At 47.4% G+C, this 15505-nt stretch overlaps 1 protein-coding gene across 1 annotated transcript; it reads right to left on the reverse strand.

Annotated features, from left to right (window-relative positions):
* Nucleotides 1-4967: 4967 nt before the first annotated feature.
* On the reverse strand, nucleotides 4968-13989 carry GORAB (golgin, RAB6 interacting). Its single transcript, XM_064427566.1, has 5 exons — nucleotides 13825-13989; nucleotides 12459-12792; nucleotides 11003-11104; nucleotides 9173-9313; nucleotides 4968-6681 (listed from the first exon to the last, which is right to left on the reverse strand). The coding sequence occupies exons 1-5, from the start codon at nucleotides 13886-13888 to the stop codon at nucleotides 6213-6215; spliced, it is 1110 nt and encodes a 369-aa protein (XP_064283636.1). The 5' UTR covers nucleotides 13889-13989; the 3' UTR covers nucleotides 4968-6212.
* Nucleotides 13990-15505: the final 1516 nt, after the last annotated feature.

Consider the following 15505-nt stretch of genomic DNA (forward strand, 5'->3'; position numbering starts at 1 on the left):
CTCTGTGCTTTGCTCTACTCCTCCTTTACTGGCTCCTTGAAGGAGGAAGCTGTGGAGCTGAAATAACTCAGTGGGTCTCCTTCAGGGCACTTAGGGACTAATGCAGGAGCAACACAAGGTCAGCAATTGTGCATTTAGAGCTGCTCCTGCTGCATCTCCTTGTCTGCACTGTTCCATTACAAACCCATCGCAGTATTTGAGGGCTCCCAAGGCACAGAAAGTTCAGAGCAATGCTTTCCCAAGCTGAGATTTGGTGCTCAATTTGGCCCTGAATAATCAGGAAACACCAGCAAACCAGAACAAAGACCAATTACTGCAGAGAAAAATGTCAGACAGACATTTGAAGGGTGAGATTCAGCCCTGGTAACTTGGACATGAGAGGATCACATCAGTCATGTTCATGATACATCACCAGCCCTTACCAGCTGCTAGAGTAAAGAAACCTTGTGTGGGAAAGCTAAAAAGGCCCATCACTCAGGGATTTATTTGTGACTCATGTTTCTCTTTTATTACCCACAAAGCATTTTTTTGGTGTTTGGGTGTTTTTGTGTTACTCAGCTCCAGCCCTTGAAAGCTGACTGAGGGAGGGCCACGGCATGGTCTGGGTGTAGTGACTCTGTTCCTTCATTCTGCCACATCCTCCCTGATTCTAAACAATGTAAGAGACTGAAGGGATATCCCCAACACTGCACCTTTCCCTTGGGATGATTTTTATCCACTTCAATGGCATCACAAATATTGGGTTCTTTCATCTCTCAGGGTTTCGTTCTTTGCTGTGAGGAACCTCCAAGCTTTTCTCTTGCTGCCTGCAGAAATGGATCTCAAGGCTCCACCAGAGCACTGGGCTGAACTGGGTACAGAGCAACCTATCCCATCCCAAATTTCCATCAGTCTCCAGAAAACAGCACATGGCAGAGCCAAGGAAAAGGCTCCTGGGAAAGGGGTCATGTGTTCCATTACCCTGCTCTAGGGCTGCAGCCCCAACCTGTGCTTCCCACTCCCAGATATCACATCCCTGCTGCTGCTGGACTTTCTGCTCTCCTGTCACCACCCACCACTGCCTGTTCAACAGGACACCATTCCCAGCCCCTGAAGGATAGTGTGGCTTGGAGGGCTGACACTGTTGAATCCCTGCCACTCGTAAGAGGCGTTTTACTTTCTTGCCCAAGAGCAATTTCTCCCAGTTCTCCCCTCCTGCACTCATGTGCCAGGTGTGAAAACCAGTTCAGACATCAAAACCCACTGCTCAGCACTGGCAGCGTGGAAAAATAAAATCACTGGCTGATCAGCCAAACAAGCAGGTGGGAGTGGTAAGGACAGAGGCAGGAGAGACAAGGTACTAAACCTGCCCAATGCTCCCAAGTGCCTCGTTAAGACTGATTTATGTTTAGCTAATTGAGAAAATGACCCTAACTACACAATCCAGGCCCTAATTCAGAAAGGCCCAGGCTTTTTAGTGTCTCTACCTGAGCCGTAAGAGGCATGATTTAAACCCTGTAACTAACAGGCTGCCAAAGGCAGGGATTTGAAGGATCTGATGTCCTATCATGCCGACGGGGTGAGGCTTGGCTCGCTTCTCTTGTTACTTGGTCTTTCCCCACTGACGTCCGAGTTCTCTGCTGGGACATAAATCAGGGAAACCATGAAGGAAACCAGTCTCGTGCCCCATCAAAGGAGCCAACGCTGGCTTTAATGGGACCATGCACACCAGCCGAAATAGGGCACTTAACAAGCATGTGGTTTCTATAATACCAGCCTGCAGCATTCACATTCTCTGAAAAATCCCTTCACCCAGGATTTTTCTCCTGGGAAGCTGAGAAACCTCAGAGAAAAGGAAAACAATTCTTCTCTCATTTGCTTCTCCTGTGTTGTGCTCATGTGGAATGTGTTTGGGGATTGTTTACCCACAGGTGATTGTTCCATTGGATTCTGCTGTGAGTTGTTTTCACTCTTTGGCCAATCAGGGCCAGGCTGTGTCAGGACTCTGGGAAGAGTCACGAGTTTTCATTATTATCTTTTGAGCATTCAGTAAGTATCCTTTCTGTATTCTTTAGTATAGTATAGCATTCTTTAATATAATATAGTATCATAAAGTAATAAATGAGCCTTCTGAGCACATGGAGTCAGATGCATCATTCCTCCCTGCCATGGGGATCCCTGCAAATACAATACCAGCCCACATCCCTACACCCTGTTTGCACTGCCACTGGCAAAACCCTTTGTCCATTACATGCCACACCTGCTGATATCCAAGGAATTAGGAAAGGGATTGTGATTTAACACCATATAAATGCTGAACATAGGATTTCTGGGATGGATCAGGCCTGTACAAAAATTTTAGCTCTATCTCAGCAACTGCATGAAGCCTTATACACAGCTATGTGTGTGCAGGCATGTGCAGGAGAGGAGCACAGATACCCAAGACACTGCTACCAGAACCCCACTCAAGTACCAGGCTGGGCCCAGGACACACAGATTGTCCAAGATCCCACACAAGGTGCATCAGGTGAAGTTCCAGACCTCAGGTGTGGGTGTTTAATCCCAACTTGAACCTTGATAGAAGGGAGTTAGGAACAGTAAGTCTTGACGTCCTACTGTCCTAAGCAGAAAATACAGACTAGACAGAATCCCAGCAAAGAAAGGAATTCAACAGTGCTCTGCCCTTTTCTTGGGCTCCAGAACTTCTCCAGATGTTGAGCTGTGATGAGCATCCCTCTCTAGCATGTTCTTAATACAGCTGATCAGGTAACACAGTACCCCCAACCGCTAGGCCAGTCTCTACATTTCTCTCTTACTAGTTTTCCACTCAGTTCAGATGAGATCCAGGCCCAAAGGAAAGATTCCACTGCATCACAGAAGGTATTAGGAAGAAAAATGGCTGGTGGAGAACCTGAGTCCCTCCCCAGAAAGCTCCCCTACGCTCAAACCTCTTGAGAGCTCAGCTTCATCTGGCTGGACATACAATCAGATTGGGGGTTGTCCAAGTGTTTTACACCATGCTCTACACATCCATGGGAACCCCAGGCTGAGTCATGACCATCTGTGCTCATTTAAACATTTCTTGACAGAGGAGGGAGTGCTAATCCTGACATCCTGGCCAAAATGCAACACGGGTAATTATACTGTGCTTTGTAACTTTCTCAGTGGTGTACATTGGTGTTTTCCAGCTCTTCCCATAATGGTAATGTGGTGATCCAACACAGAAATGGCCACGTTGCCAGAGGAGAATCCCCTGTGCCAAGCTCTGCAGTGTTACTGTCAGACATCACACATCTCCATTTTCCCTGCCACGGGTGTTCAACCCCAGCCCACTTCACACTCAAGACTTTTACGTCTACCAGTGCAAGAGTTGCTTACTAAAAATCTGTCCACTCATTCCTGAGCTCTCCATTTTTCTGAAGAGACACAAAAGTGGACAGCACAGCTGCCCTTAGTGCACACCTGGGGCAGCAGGACAAACATTGCAACGTCAGCTGCTACAAAGGTAGAAATGGATTTGCTTGAAGAGCCTCAATTCCAACAGTTCTCTTTCCTTCAAGGAGAAACAAGAAAAAAACACCAAGGCTTTTTTTGCACCAAAATCATCTCCTGGCATTTCTGACCGGCACACATGTTGTTACAATTAGGACTGGACTCCTTGGCTCCGGCACAGGGGGAATTTTAAACCGGCACACTGGCACCCATCAAAACATTTGCGAACTTCCAAAGTGGAACTGACACCATGGTAGTGGTTTATATCACACGTCAGAGAAAGGCTTCACAGCTGAGATCAAACAAATTAACTCTTCAGCTCCCTGTCCAGCAGGAGCAGCCTGATCTGGGCTGCTGTTGTTACTCCATGTGGCTGTTTCACGTGGCTTCCAGCCAGTCCACTTCACTTCGCAGGCTCAGAAGTTAAAGACAAAGAGAACTGGCCACAACTTCAACAAGAGACTTGTAAGAGATCAGAAACTGCTGATTTTAACAGCATCTTCCCTCTCAGGCAGAAACAGCACCAGCACTATCAGAATAGTACACAAGAATGTTTCAGCATTTAAACAATTTGTTGCATATAAACTTACTCCCTTTTAGGAAACTCATAACCTTGATCAGTTCTCAAACAATCTTTGGACTTGGAATTTTTTGAAACACCACTTTCAGAGTTCAAACAATAATCTTACCTGTGATAAAAAGGTGTAGGAATATTTTAACCACACTTTAGCCTACCAGAGAACCATAATTTATATGCAAAATGGTGTCTGTGTGATTTCTGTAAATACCATTTGCAAATTTAACTCTTCTGTCAGAAGCTCTTCTGTGTGTCCCAATGAGCTGAACACAACTGTAATGAGGAACAGACCTATCCTCCAGGTCTTTGCATCTCTTGAGGAACAACTGGGGACAGCTGCAGAGGATGGAAACAGGAATGCTACAATTAAATTATTGCTGCACTTACTGGTATTCCATTCTGAAAACCATCAGCAGGTCACTACAAGGTGTCCTGCAACAGCAGACACAGCAAAGGAAGTCATTCACAATTTTCTTACAATACCACCAAATCTGCTTTTAGGTCAGGTTTTCCAGCAAAATAACAGGGAATGCAGTGTACCAGCAACAGAGCAATGCTTCATATGCATTTCTAATACTACTTTGGAGTTAGATTCAAACTCAAATTAGCCCAAATTATGAGTGGCTGCTCTAGGAGACATATTTATCCCACTTTCTCCCCTGTATGGAAGGCACCAGGAGAGATTTTCCACTGTTGCCCTGAGCCAGTTAGTTGAAATTCCTGCCAAGCTGTATCCTGCCATGTCTTTACTTCATGCATTTCCATATTTTGGAACAGCCTTTTTTGAGGTTTTATTTTCACCCAGCGGAAAGTTGCCAAAGGACGTATCTGATTCTACCATTTATCATCTCCTGTGGAAAAACAGGCTTGGATCCCTGTATTAGTCTCAGATATCACAACTGAAAGTAAACACACTGCGTACAAGATGCACTGATTTATTAATAGAATAAAACTGAAATGTAGTGACAAGATTTTCCACTGTTCAAGCCATAGAGACAATCACTGTCCCATTTATAGACTCGGAGGCGTCATTCAGCAACTCATTCATAAACTCATACCCAACACGTCCAGGTCAGGTATTCCAGGAACCATTCCCACACTTCCATGGTATCAAGAGGTTAACTGTGAGTGCAGAGTTTGCAGCTGCAATCAGTCTGTGGGAGATTTTCCTATGTTCTCTTTTAATTCCTGAGGCATTCTCCACCTGGAATAGCTTTTTAAAGCCTTTCAACAGCAATAGAGCAAATGAGCTGAACTTCTTTGGAGTACTAACCTGCTCTTCAGGCAGGAAAATGCATTACATGTTTTACAAAAATAGGCTTATTTCCAATATACTGTGGGGATTATTCATGATGAAATGAATTGTTGGCTAATTATGGCTAATTATTGGCACTTTGAGACAACTACAACAGAGAAAAATCTCTGCAATGGAACAGCTTTAAATGCAAAACACTCTTTTGTGTGTTTCTATTTCTACATTCTGCAATGTCTTAAAATGTAACTCATCCTTTTTGTTAGGCCCTAGCAGCTGTGATTTCATAGCTAATAGTGTTATCAATGTACAGCTTCATGATTCAGCACTGTCTGAAGGAAAGTGATAAATACGAGACATTACAACTGACTTTGCAGTTTGCCATGATATGTAAATTTCCCTTAAATCAGGAAAGAGTAACCCCTGTGAAGGCAATTAATGTAAGCACTTGGGTTTGACAGCAGGAGAAACTGTTGGAAACTAATCCCTTATGGATACAAAGGAAGACAAACATCCTATTGCAGTTGTCAGAATGTGCTCTGAAGCAGACCCAGGTTTCTCCTGTAGGTATCTTTCTCTTGCACATGCTCAGAAAAGGCATCCTTGAGTATCAAAAAGCTGAAAACCTTTGGACAAGCCCTACTGTTCACTTCCAAGTGTCCTGTTTCAGGAAGGTACAAAAGCCCTTGAGAGCTGGGCAGTAGAACATGAACATACACCAGAATGATGATAGATGATGAACCCCAAATGGGTCTTGTGGAAAGAAAAGAGCCTTTAAAATTTGGAAACAATAAAAAGGAAAAGAGAAATGAAGTGCATATTACTGGCACTGCTGAAGCCCAGATACAACATAGAGCCACAAGCCTGCAGAGAGTACCTCATCCACACCACTGGCTTATCTACATCCAGCAGTCATGTGGCAGGACAAGCTGGGGAACTTCCTGAAGTCACATTTACTGCCTGAGTTTGGCTGTCCATGTTGGAGAGGGATTTGGTCCTGGGGTTTTGAGACTGTTCAGAAACTGCAGGAGAAGCAGCAGCAGCAGCAGGGTCAGCCTGCTGGCTCTCCTGCCCCACACCACTGGGAGCAGGGCTCTCCTGGGCTGTCCCAGCATGGCTGTGTGCCTGGCTGCATTGTCTCCCTGCTTCTGCCTCCTGCTGCTGCAGCATCTGTTCCACCTCGATCTCCAGCTCCAGATTTTCCTCGTCTGCCTCCACGTCCAGCTGCTGCATTAGCTCCTCCAGCTTCCTGGCCTTGCGGAGCTCGTTCTGCTGGATGATGGTGCACAGGTGCTCTGTCAGGTGCTCCTTGATCTCTGTCTTGTGCTGCAGGTCCAGCTTGGCTGCCACGTACTCGGACTCGGCCTTGTCGTAGCGCTTCCTGCAAAACCATCAGCATTTCTGGGGGGTTAATTCTCACTGCACCTCACACTCTGACACAGGCACGGGTACTTTAAGAAGCCCTGCAATGCATTGTGCCAGCTGCTCCTGACATGCTGCCACATTAGCAAGAGGGAAGAAAATGAGAGTGAATCGATCAAAACTTCTCTGGACACTGGGGGCTCTGCTGTTGTGTACTGCAAGAGTTAACTTGCTCAGATTGCATCTCAAACAGCCATTTTTACTGCCTGTTTGAAGAGATGCATCACTGGCAGCAGAAAGAAGCCATCAGAAATGGCAGTGCTTTCACACTTTTCACACTGACAGTGTTTCACACTAATGAACACCCACCCAGTGAACAGAAACACCACAGAGCAGTCGGGTGTTTTTCTAACCCAACCACGCCCCCACAGATACAGATGCTCATGGAGCACGTTGACATTTGGATCATGTGCTTTTCTGGCCACCCAAATCCATGTTCAGAAAATCAGGGGCAGCACGGACTGACACAGCACGTGACATCAACACAGATGTAGAATTTTATTGCAAGCATCCGTCCCAGCACTCACCTCCTGCCAATTTGCACTTCCTGTCATGACAAACACAGCAAAAAGGGAATATTCCAAGTATTTATTGAGTTAACAGACAGAGAATACTAGCACTTTTAATGGCTGGTGTTCACATTAATGATGCATCTTTCACTATATCAGTGAACCTGTGTATTAATTCTAATTAAAAGATAGATGCAATCTTGCTCATCAGGAAAGGAAACACACAAAGGCTTTTGCAGCCTGACTACAGAGCACTCATAAAACTAGTATTAGTAAGGTTGTTGAATAAAGAATCCAGCTCTTTTATAAAACCAGATTCCAGTATCTGCCTTAACAAAGCAACAGAAAGATGGGACAGGTCCTTTGCTTAGTGAAACAGAAGGAAATAAGACACAGAAAAACCTTCCCAATTATCTTCTTTTATATAATAATCACATTACTTTTGCCCAGCAGAAGATGCCCACTTATGTTTCCTCCTCGAGAAAGTCAAGATTCCTCTGGGTCAGATACATGAAGTGGCAAAACCAATGCTATGCTGGAAACATCTGCACAGCTAAACCTCTGGGCTGAATTCCCACCTATTAGTCACATTGTATTTACAAAAATTCTATTCCACAGCAATTGTCAAATGTTGCTAACTAGATATGTACTCAGGACTATTTAATATTGCACTTTTAACACACTGAAATGCTTTGTGTTTTAGCCCTAGAACAAAAGGCAAATAATAAGAAACTGCTTTGAAGACTCCACTTAAAAGTAAATTGGCTTTGGCTCTTAAGAACTACAACACTGGAATTATCTACCTCACATTCCCAAATCCCTCCTTCAAGAAAACACCTACTAAATTAATGAAAGTCATTAGGATTTTAGTGAAACTTGTCCTACTAGCATCTCCTTTTGCTATTGTCACTAAAAACTGCTTTCCTAATGTCAAGAGCTGCTTGTGCTCTTCAGCCAGTAAGCATTTCAAATAGATACATTACTACAAAACTTGGGTAAGAAGATTTCAGAAGCATTTAATGTTTTTAGAAACTAGATTATACCTAAAATCCATTGAAATGTTTTTCCTCTTGAGGACATTGAATTCTGGGTTCACATGCAATCAGCTACACTAACTACAGTTAATCTTAGACATTTCAAATTATAATTACACTAAAGAGATCTTAATTATTTTAGCTACCACTGCTATTTTTTTCAAGACTAATTACCAGCTTTATTGGCCTGTGGTCATGGTATGGCAGAAGTCAGAAGGAGAAATGAGCATTTAGCACACTGGATGGCGAACCAAAAACCGCGAGTGAACGTTTCTGCTTTATGAACCGGCTGCACAAACATGCTGCTGTTTATCTACTGATGTTGTGGTTTACCCACAGCTAATGGGGTGCTCCCATTCATTCCCTGCCTTTAAGGAACTCATCACACCCACAGTGATTAAAGGCACATTGTGAAGGGTTAAAAGCTTCCCTCTTCCTTCAATTTTTGGTCCTAGTTGCAAAAATGCTTCAGCAGGATTATATGTTTTAAGCTTAATTGGTCCCATTGATTCCAGCAGGACCAGAGCTGTCATGAACAAGCAAATTTCCCTGAGCAAGATTTCCATTTCAGGACTTTTCAAGAAAAACCTGTTTCCCCCTGAGAAGAAATCAACAACCTTGAAACAATAAAGCAGGGCTTATGGACAACTGCACACTTAAAGCAGGACCTGTGTCTCATGACAGCAATCTCCAGTCAGAAAACCTGCTTCAGTTCCCAGATTCCAAGGGAAAAATTAGGAAATGAAAAGCATACTTTTACTTCCAGATCTGAAAGCCCCCCAGACTGTGACCACTTCAGCTACACGTTATTACAGTGACAGGACTTCATGAGTGTTTCAGTGAGAGGAAAGGCATTTTCCCCTCCCTGAGCAGGGCTGCTCCCTGTCCCCTCCTGGGTGCCACTCACCGCGCGTAGGAGTAGTCCAGGCTGGCCTGGTCGATGCGGTTCCTCAGGATGCCAATGTCAGCAGACACCATGTCATCCAGAGCCTGCAGCTCCTTCTGAATCCTCTTCAGTTTCACTGTTTCTGCTTGGGTTCTTTTGGATCTGCAAAAGGAAGATGATTTGTTGTTGTTGTTGTTTTAATTTCCTTTTCAAGCCTCTCTTCTTGACATATTGGGCCCCATTTCACTTGCAGAGTGACTGACCTCTGTAGGACCTACTGAGGAGGTTTCTCCTTTATGGTGTAGGGCTTTTGATCTTTTTTAGCATCCACAGGGATCTAAAATGCCTGCTATTAAAGGACTATGGCAAAATTATGTAATGACTATAATCAAAGTGCCTAAAATGGATTGTGTTTCTTCACTGTGGAAACACACAAGAAGCTGCTGTATCTAAGTAGCTCTCAGTGTAAGGAAACAGGAAATGGCTTGGGGGGAAGTGAGAGGGGGAAGGGTTTTTAGTCCTGCAAATATCCCCTTTCAAAGGAGCCCAGTTAGCAGGGGCCAAAAAGTCACCTAACCTAAGCTTGATTTCCATTTTGTAAAATTATTCCCAAAAGGCCCAGCCAAATCCCAATGAAGTGAATGGAAAGTTTTACATTAAACACAAAGGATTTCAATCAAGCCTTGTGTAACCTTTTTCAACTAGGCCATTCATTCCTAAGTCCTGAAAGTGAAATGTTACTAAGGGCAACAAGCTTTGATGGATTTCACTCCCAAGCAAGCCTTTCCACAAGCTTTTACACCACGTCACTTTGCCATCATTCACCACCTCCAGCAAAATGGTGCTTCTCAGCCACTGCTTTGGACCCAAGACAGGTCCCTGAAAGCAAGACTGGCTGTGCAGGCAGTGCCAGCATCTCTCATTTGACCAGCTGATGCAGGTGAGGGACACAGACATCCTGTGCTATTGCTGGGAGCCTGAGGAAGGCCTTTGAGTGACAGAAGTCACTCCTCAGCTGTCACCTCCCATGTCTTGTCTCTCCTCAGGCTTTGTTTCCAGGAGGAAGAACCAGACCTGGTGGCCACACCCATGTTTGATGTCCTGCAGTGACTCACAATAAAGGTGCTTGTGTTTTATCTCTGCCTGGCAAAGGAAAATGAAATTTTCAGGACTCTAGCAAAGAACAGGCTGTGTTCACCTGTGCTACCCAAGGGCTCTGATGGGCAGAGCATAACACATGCCTGGGAGAGCACTGCAAGCCTGAAAACTTCACATCACTGTCCCTGATCCAGTGTTATCAGCTGTTCCACCAAACTTGGCCTTCCCTGGAACCTTAAACTACCTCAGTGCCATAAAGCCTGGTCTTCTGAAGAGCAAGAGCTAACAGCTGTGAGAATGTGTAATTTTATAATTTCTAGCCACCAGTGGTAAAACAGTACCTTCTTAAAGCTGGTCATCTTGTCTTTTCAACATTTTCACACACTAATGAACCAAAAGTCCAAACAAATAGCTTCGTTTCACAGGTTACAAATCAACTTCCCTTACATCCAGCAAAAACAGATCAGGACCAGAATATGGACAAGCATCTGAGCACCCCAACCTTCCAAACATGACCTCACTAACAAATTTAGGGACTTCAGCTAATCCTCCAGTTGTGTAATCATCTGCACACAGAGCTGCAGCTTGGGAGGTGTGAAAGGCTTAGTCACAACTTCTTAGCCAGCACTTGTCAAAGGGAAACGTCCATCACAGCTGCTCACAGAGCACAGAGAAGAGGAAAAAGTGAAATTTAACTCAAGATATGAAACTGGCTGCAGATGAAGAGTCAGCCCTGCCCAGGCTCAGCCCCACCTCTCAGCAATGGCTCTGGCCAGGAGTGCCTTCTTGCGTTTATTCTTCTCTTCTATCAGCCGCTGCTCCTGCTGGAGGATTTCCCATCGGGATTTTTCCTGCCTGCTCAGTGACAAGAACACCAAAATTAACAGAGAGGTCATTGCTCTCCCTGCTGCCCACATTGCAACACAAATATTCACCATCATACATTCTGGAGAAAACTTAAAAAGTAGAAGGAACAATAAACAGGTTTTGGTTCTGAGGAAGGAACAATCACCTGCAAGAAGTCATTCAGACCAATAAAACGTTTCCAGATGAACTCTCCTGATCAGAACTAAAATCTGCATAACCAAAAAAGTGCATGGAGCTTATTGCACAAAAAAAAGTGCAAGAAGCACTTTTTCAGAATTTTTCATGCAAAGGATGTGCTTCCCTATCACGTAAAAGCAGTTTCAAGTTTCTTACTGGCTGCTGTCACCATCTGTTCAGTCTGCCAACACAGCCTCTTTTTTGGAAATGTTTTTTTCCCATAAAACAGATTCTTTCCCAGGTCTGCTTTACAGTACAGCCCCCAAATAATTAAATGCATACAAATGAAAGGTTGGTACGAGTTATAATGAAAACAAGCAGCAGGGGAGAACAAGAATTTGCTTTTGCCACCAGTGAAAGACTGATACAGATTCCATTTCCTGGGCTACATCTCCTAAGAAATACAGCCATCCCAAAGGATGGAAGGACAGGTGTCAGTGAGGGGGCACAACCTGTGGCAGGATTTAGGAGAAACAAAGAACTGTTTGCTGCTTTCCACCCCTCTGTTCTTCATGCCCTCACTCAAGGAGCCCAAACTTAAAAATACCCAAATAACTCAGCTACTAACAAACATTTCTGCACATCTCTTCAGATTTGTCCTCATCCCCCTATTCCTAAGACCTCACCTACAGAAATACTTTTAGTAAGATTGAAATTCAAGCATCCAGGCTGGGAAGAATCCAGCAGATTCAGGAGGTGACTGTTGTAGCTAAATGTCATTTGCTTTCACCAGTGTGAAAAAATTCCAGCTGTTTTCTCCCCAGACAAGCAGTGTCTGTGTTTTTCCCACCACAAAAATGAGATGAACAGCCAGTCCTACCGGTGAGCTGCACCCACAGGAGCAATTTGAGTTCTCAGAGGGCTGCCCTGGTGCAGGGAGTGCAGGCAGGTGATCCCAGCCCGGAGCTGGGCAGGGAAATCGCAGCCAGCACACCCAGCAGCCTCTCAAGGCCCATCTCTGCAAAACAGAACCTGCTGGATCCTCCTGAGTTTAGAATCTTAGAGAAGCCACTGCTGCTTCTCCACACAGATCCTGCCTGGTAGAAACTGGAATTATGTGATCTCTCAGAGCTTCTTATCAGACACACAAAGTTGACTTCACAACTAAAGAACGAATCAGTACAGAACAGCAAACCCCACCCCTTGATGTTACCGACTTACTAACAATTCCACTTTCTTTCTCTCCCCTTGGCTGCTGGGCTTTGCGGGGCGGGGCTGGGCACTGTCCCTGCCATTCCAAGCCTCTGCCGGTGTCACTCCCTGCGGCTGCTCTCCCCTTGGGTCACCCCCAGGCGCTGGCCCGGGCTGCTGCGGGTCACCAGGCTCGGGCTGTGGAGCAGAGAGCCGCTGCTCGGGAGTGAGCGAGGCCGCTCCTCCGTGCAGCCCCAGCCTCTGGCTTTGCTGCTGCACGGCTTTCTCCCGTTGCAATTGCTGCCGGGTCTTGGGCACAGCCTGGGGGCGAGGCGGCGGCTGCTGCTGCGGGGAGGGCTCGTACAAATCTGTAAAAAACAAACCTCAGTATCAAAGACACAGCTGTTCTGGGCAAGCAAAAACCAAAGTAAGGAGAACACGAGGCAGGGCGTCACGAGAAGGCAATGTGGGGGTAGACTCAGGAAGCTGGAAATGTTTGGTTAGCTTAAGATTCACGAATTTTCAAAGATACCGTTATCCCTAAGCGAGGAGAGAGAGTAAGAGGCCTCAAAGAGAAACCATAGGTGGGAGTGAGGTGGCTCTTGGGATAACCACGACAGGGCAGATGTAGGGCTGTCCTGCCAGCCTGGTGGGCAGGCTGAGGTTATAGAGTGAAGAACGGGGAAGAAGGAGGTGACACGCGGGAATGAGGAGCCTGGGAACGCGAGGGGGGCGATCCCGGAGATCTGGCTGCAGGACAGGGGCTGGAGAGCCCGGGATTGGGGGATTTTTGTGGGAGAGGCTGCGGGAGGAGAGAGGGGCTGCATGAGGGGAGCAGGGAGAGATGGGGATGGATGGGACAGAGCGAGGGACTGCCGGGGACAGCACAGGCCTTGGATACGGGGATGGAGCGGGAGGGGACAGAGGTGTGGGTGGAGGGGCTGAGGGAAGGAATTGGGATGTAAATGGAGTGGCTGAGAGGAGGAATAGAGGTGTGGATGGACAGGCTTCGGGGAGGGGATGGAGGTGTGGATGGAGGGGCTGCAGGGAGGGATAGAGGTGTGGATGGACAGGCTGAGGGGAGGAATTGGGATGTGAATGGAGCGGCTGAGAGGAGGAACAGAGGTGTGGGTGGAGGGACTGAGGGAAGGGTCATAGGTGTGGACAGACAGGCTGAGGGGAGGAATCGGGATGTGAATGGAGCGGGTTAGAGGAGGGACAGAGATGCGGCTGCAGGGCTGAGGGGAAGCACAGAGGTGTGGCGGAGGCGCTGAGGGGAAGCACAGAGGTGCGGCTGCAGGCGCTGAGGGGCGATGGCAGGCAGGTGCAGCTGCGGGGCTGACGCGGTGCCGGGGCGCAGGCTGTTCCCCCGGTCCCGGGGCTCCCGGCGCGGTGCGTACCTGGGCGCTGCCCCCGCAGCCGCCGCAGCTCCTCCTGCGAGAAGCCGGCCCAGGCCTCGGCCATGGCGCTCCGTGCCCCGCCCGCCGCCAGGCCCCGCGCCTGCCCCGCCGCCGCCGCAGGCGAACGCCGCGGACAGCGCGGCCGGGGGCCTCGCGGCGGGGCGGGGCGGGCAAGGCAAGATGGCGGCGTGAGGGGGAAGGGAGGAGGGGATGGAGGTGGCCCGTGCTGCGGGAAAAGCTGCCCCAGCGGGCACGTCCCCGCCGCTGCTGAGAACCCAGTGCCGTGAAAATCACAGAGTCAATTAGGTTGGAAAGGATTTCTGAGCTTATCGAGTCCAGTCTGTGAGCGAACAGGGCTCAGTGGGTCCCGGCTGATGAGGCTGAAATGGAGAGGGGATGTCGCTCCCGGAAAAAGCAAACAAACTTCAGTGAACATCACACGTACCCCCATGCAATTTATGATTCGTGATTAAGTAGTTGTAAGCAGGTAAAATCTACTAAGTTACAGTGACAGCGCTGTGAGGAAATCAGAGAATCCCTGGATGCTTTGGGCTGGAAGGGACTTTAAAGTTCAACCAGTTGCAAACCCTGTGATGGGAAGGGACATCTTTCTCTAGACTAGGCTGCTCCAAGCCCTGTCCAACCTGATCTTGAGCATTTCCAGGGATGGGGCAGCCTGGTCTAGTGGAAGATCTCCCTTCCCATCACAGGGTTTGCAGCCTGTGCCAGTGCTTCACCACCTTACAGGAAAGAACTTCCCAATATCTAACCTCGATCCCTCCTCTTTTGGTTTAAAACCATTCTCTCTTGTCCCATCACAATCTGCCCATTTAAAAAGTCACTCTCCCTCTTTTTCTGTAAGCACTGGGAGGCCATCAAGGAAAAATACAATTTTGCCCATACAGGTGTTTTTTAAGATCTGTTTTGGCCACTGTGCACAAGAGCACACACACTCGCTTTCACCCTTAGGTATAAACTGAAAAGACCCCACAATTTACAGCATTATCCCTCAGAATCCATGAAAAGAAGCATTTTCCTGCCTATCCCAAGCTCCTGTGGCTGCTGCAAGTCTGTCAGAGGATGAGCTCACCTCGCACCGGGACACAGCCAGCGGGAGCACGAAGGCACAAGCCCTGCTTTGCTGCAGCATCCCGGCGGCCCGGAGGCTCAAACAACCCCTAACGGGCAATAAACGGGGATGTTTTCAGCGCCACATCCCTGCCCAGCTCCAATCTGTGAGGGATTAGTCAAGCTCCAGGCACTGCTGCCTCCCCGAGCAGATCCACGGCTCCAGGGCCGTGCAGGGCTCCGCGATTTCCGCGGCCGTGCTTCCTGCGGCTCCCGTGACTAACGCGTCCCCTAACGCTCGGAGGGGAATGCTCCCCGAGCTGGCTGTAAAATGTTTCTGAGGGGTTTGAGTGCCTTGGGGGAACGTGAGTGCCACCATCCCTCACCTGCAGCTCGGCGCTGTCTGAAGTTTCCTTCCTTTGCCTCACGATGCTCGGAATGAAATAAATGGGCAGGGGATCTTTCTCCTTTTTAATGCCTTTATTAAGAAGAATCAGCTCAGGTGGGGAGAAATCGACGGGTTGCACCCACGCCGCCGCTGCTCCCAGGCGTGGCACGGAGGAGGAGGATGATGCAGCTTTGTCCACTGGTCTGCAGGCAGAGCTGGGGATTC

The sequence above is a fragment of the Passer domesticus genome, chromosome 7 (assembly GCF_036417665.1).
Source record: "Passer domesticus isolate bPasDom1 chromosome 7, bPasDom1.hap1, whole genome shotgun sequence".
NCBI classification, from domain to species: domain Eukaryota; kingdom Metazoa; phylum Chordata; class Aves; order Passeriformes; family Passeridae; genus Passer; species Passer domesticus.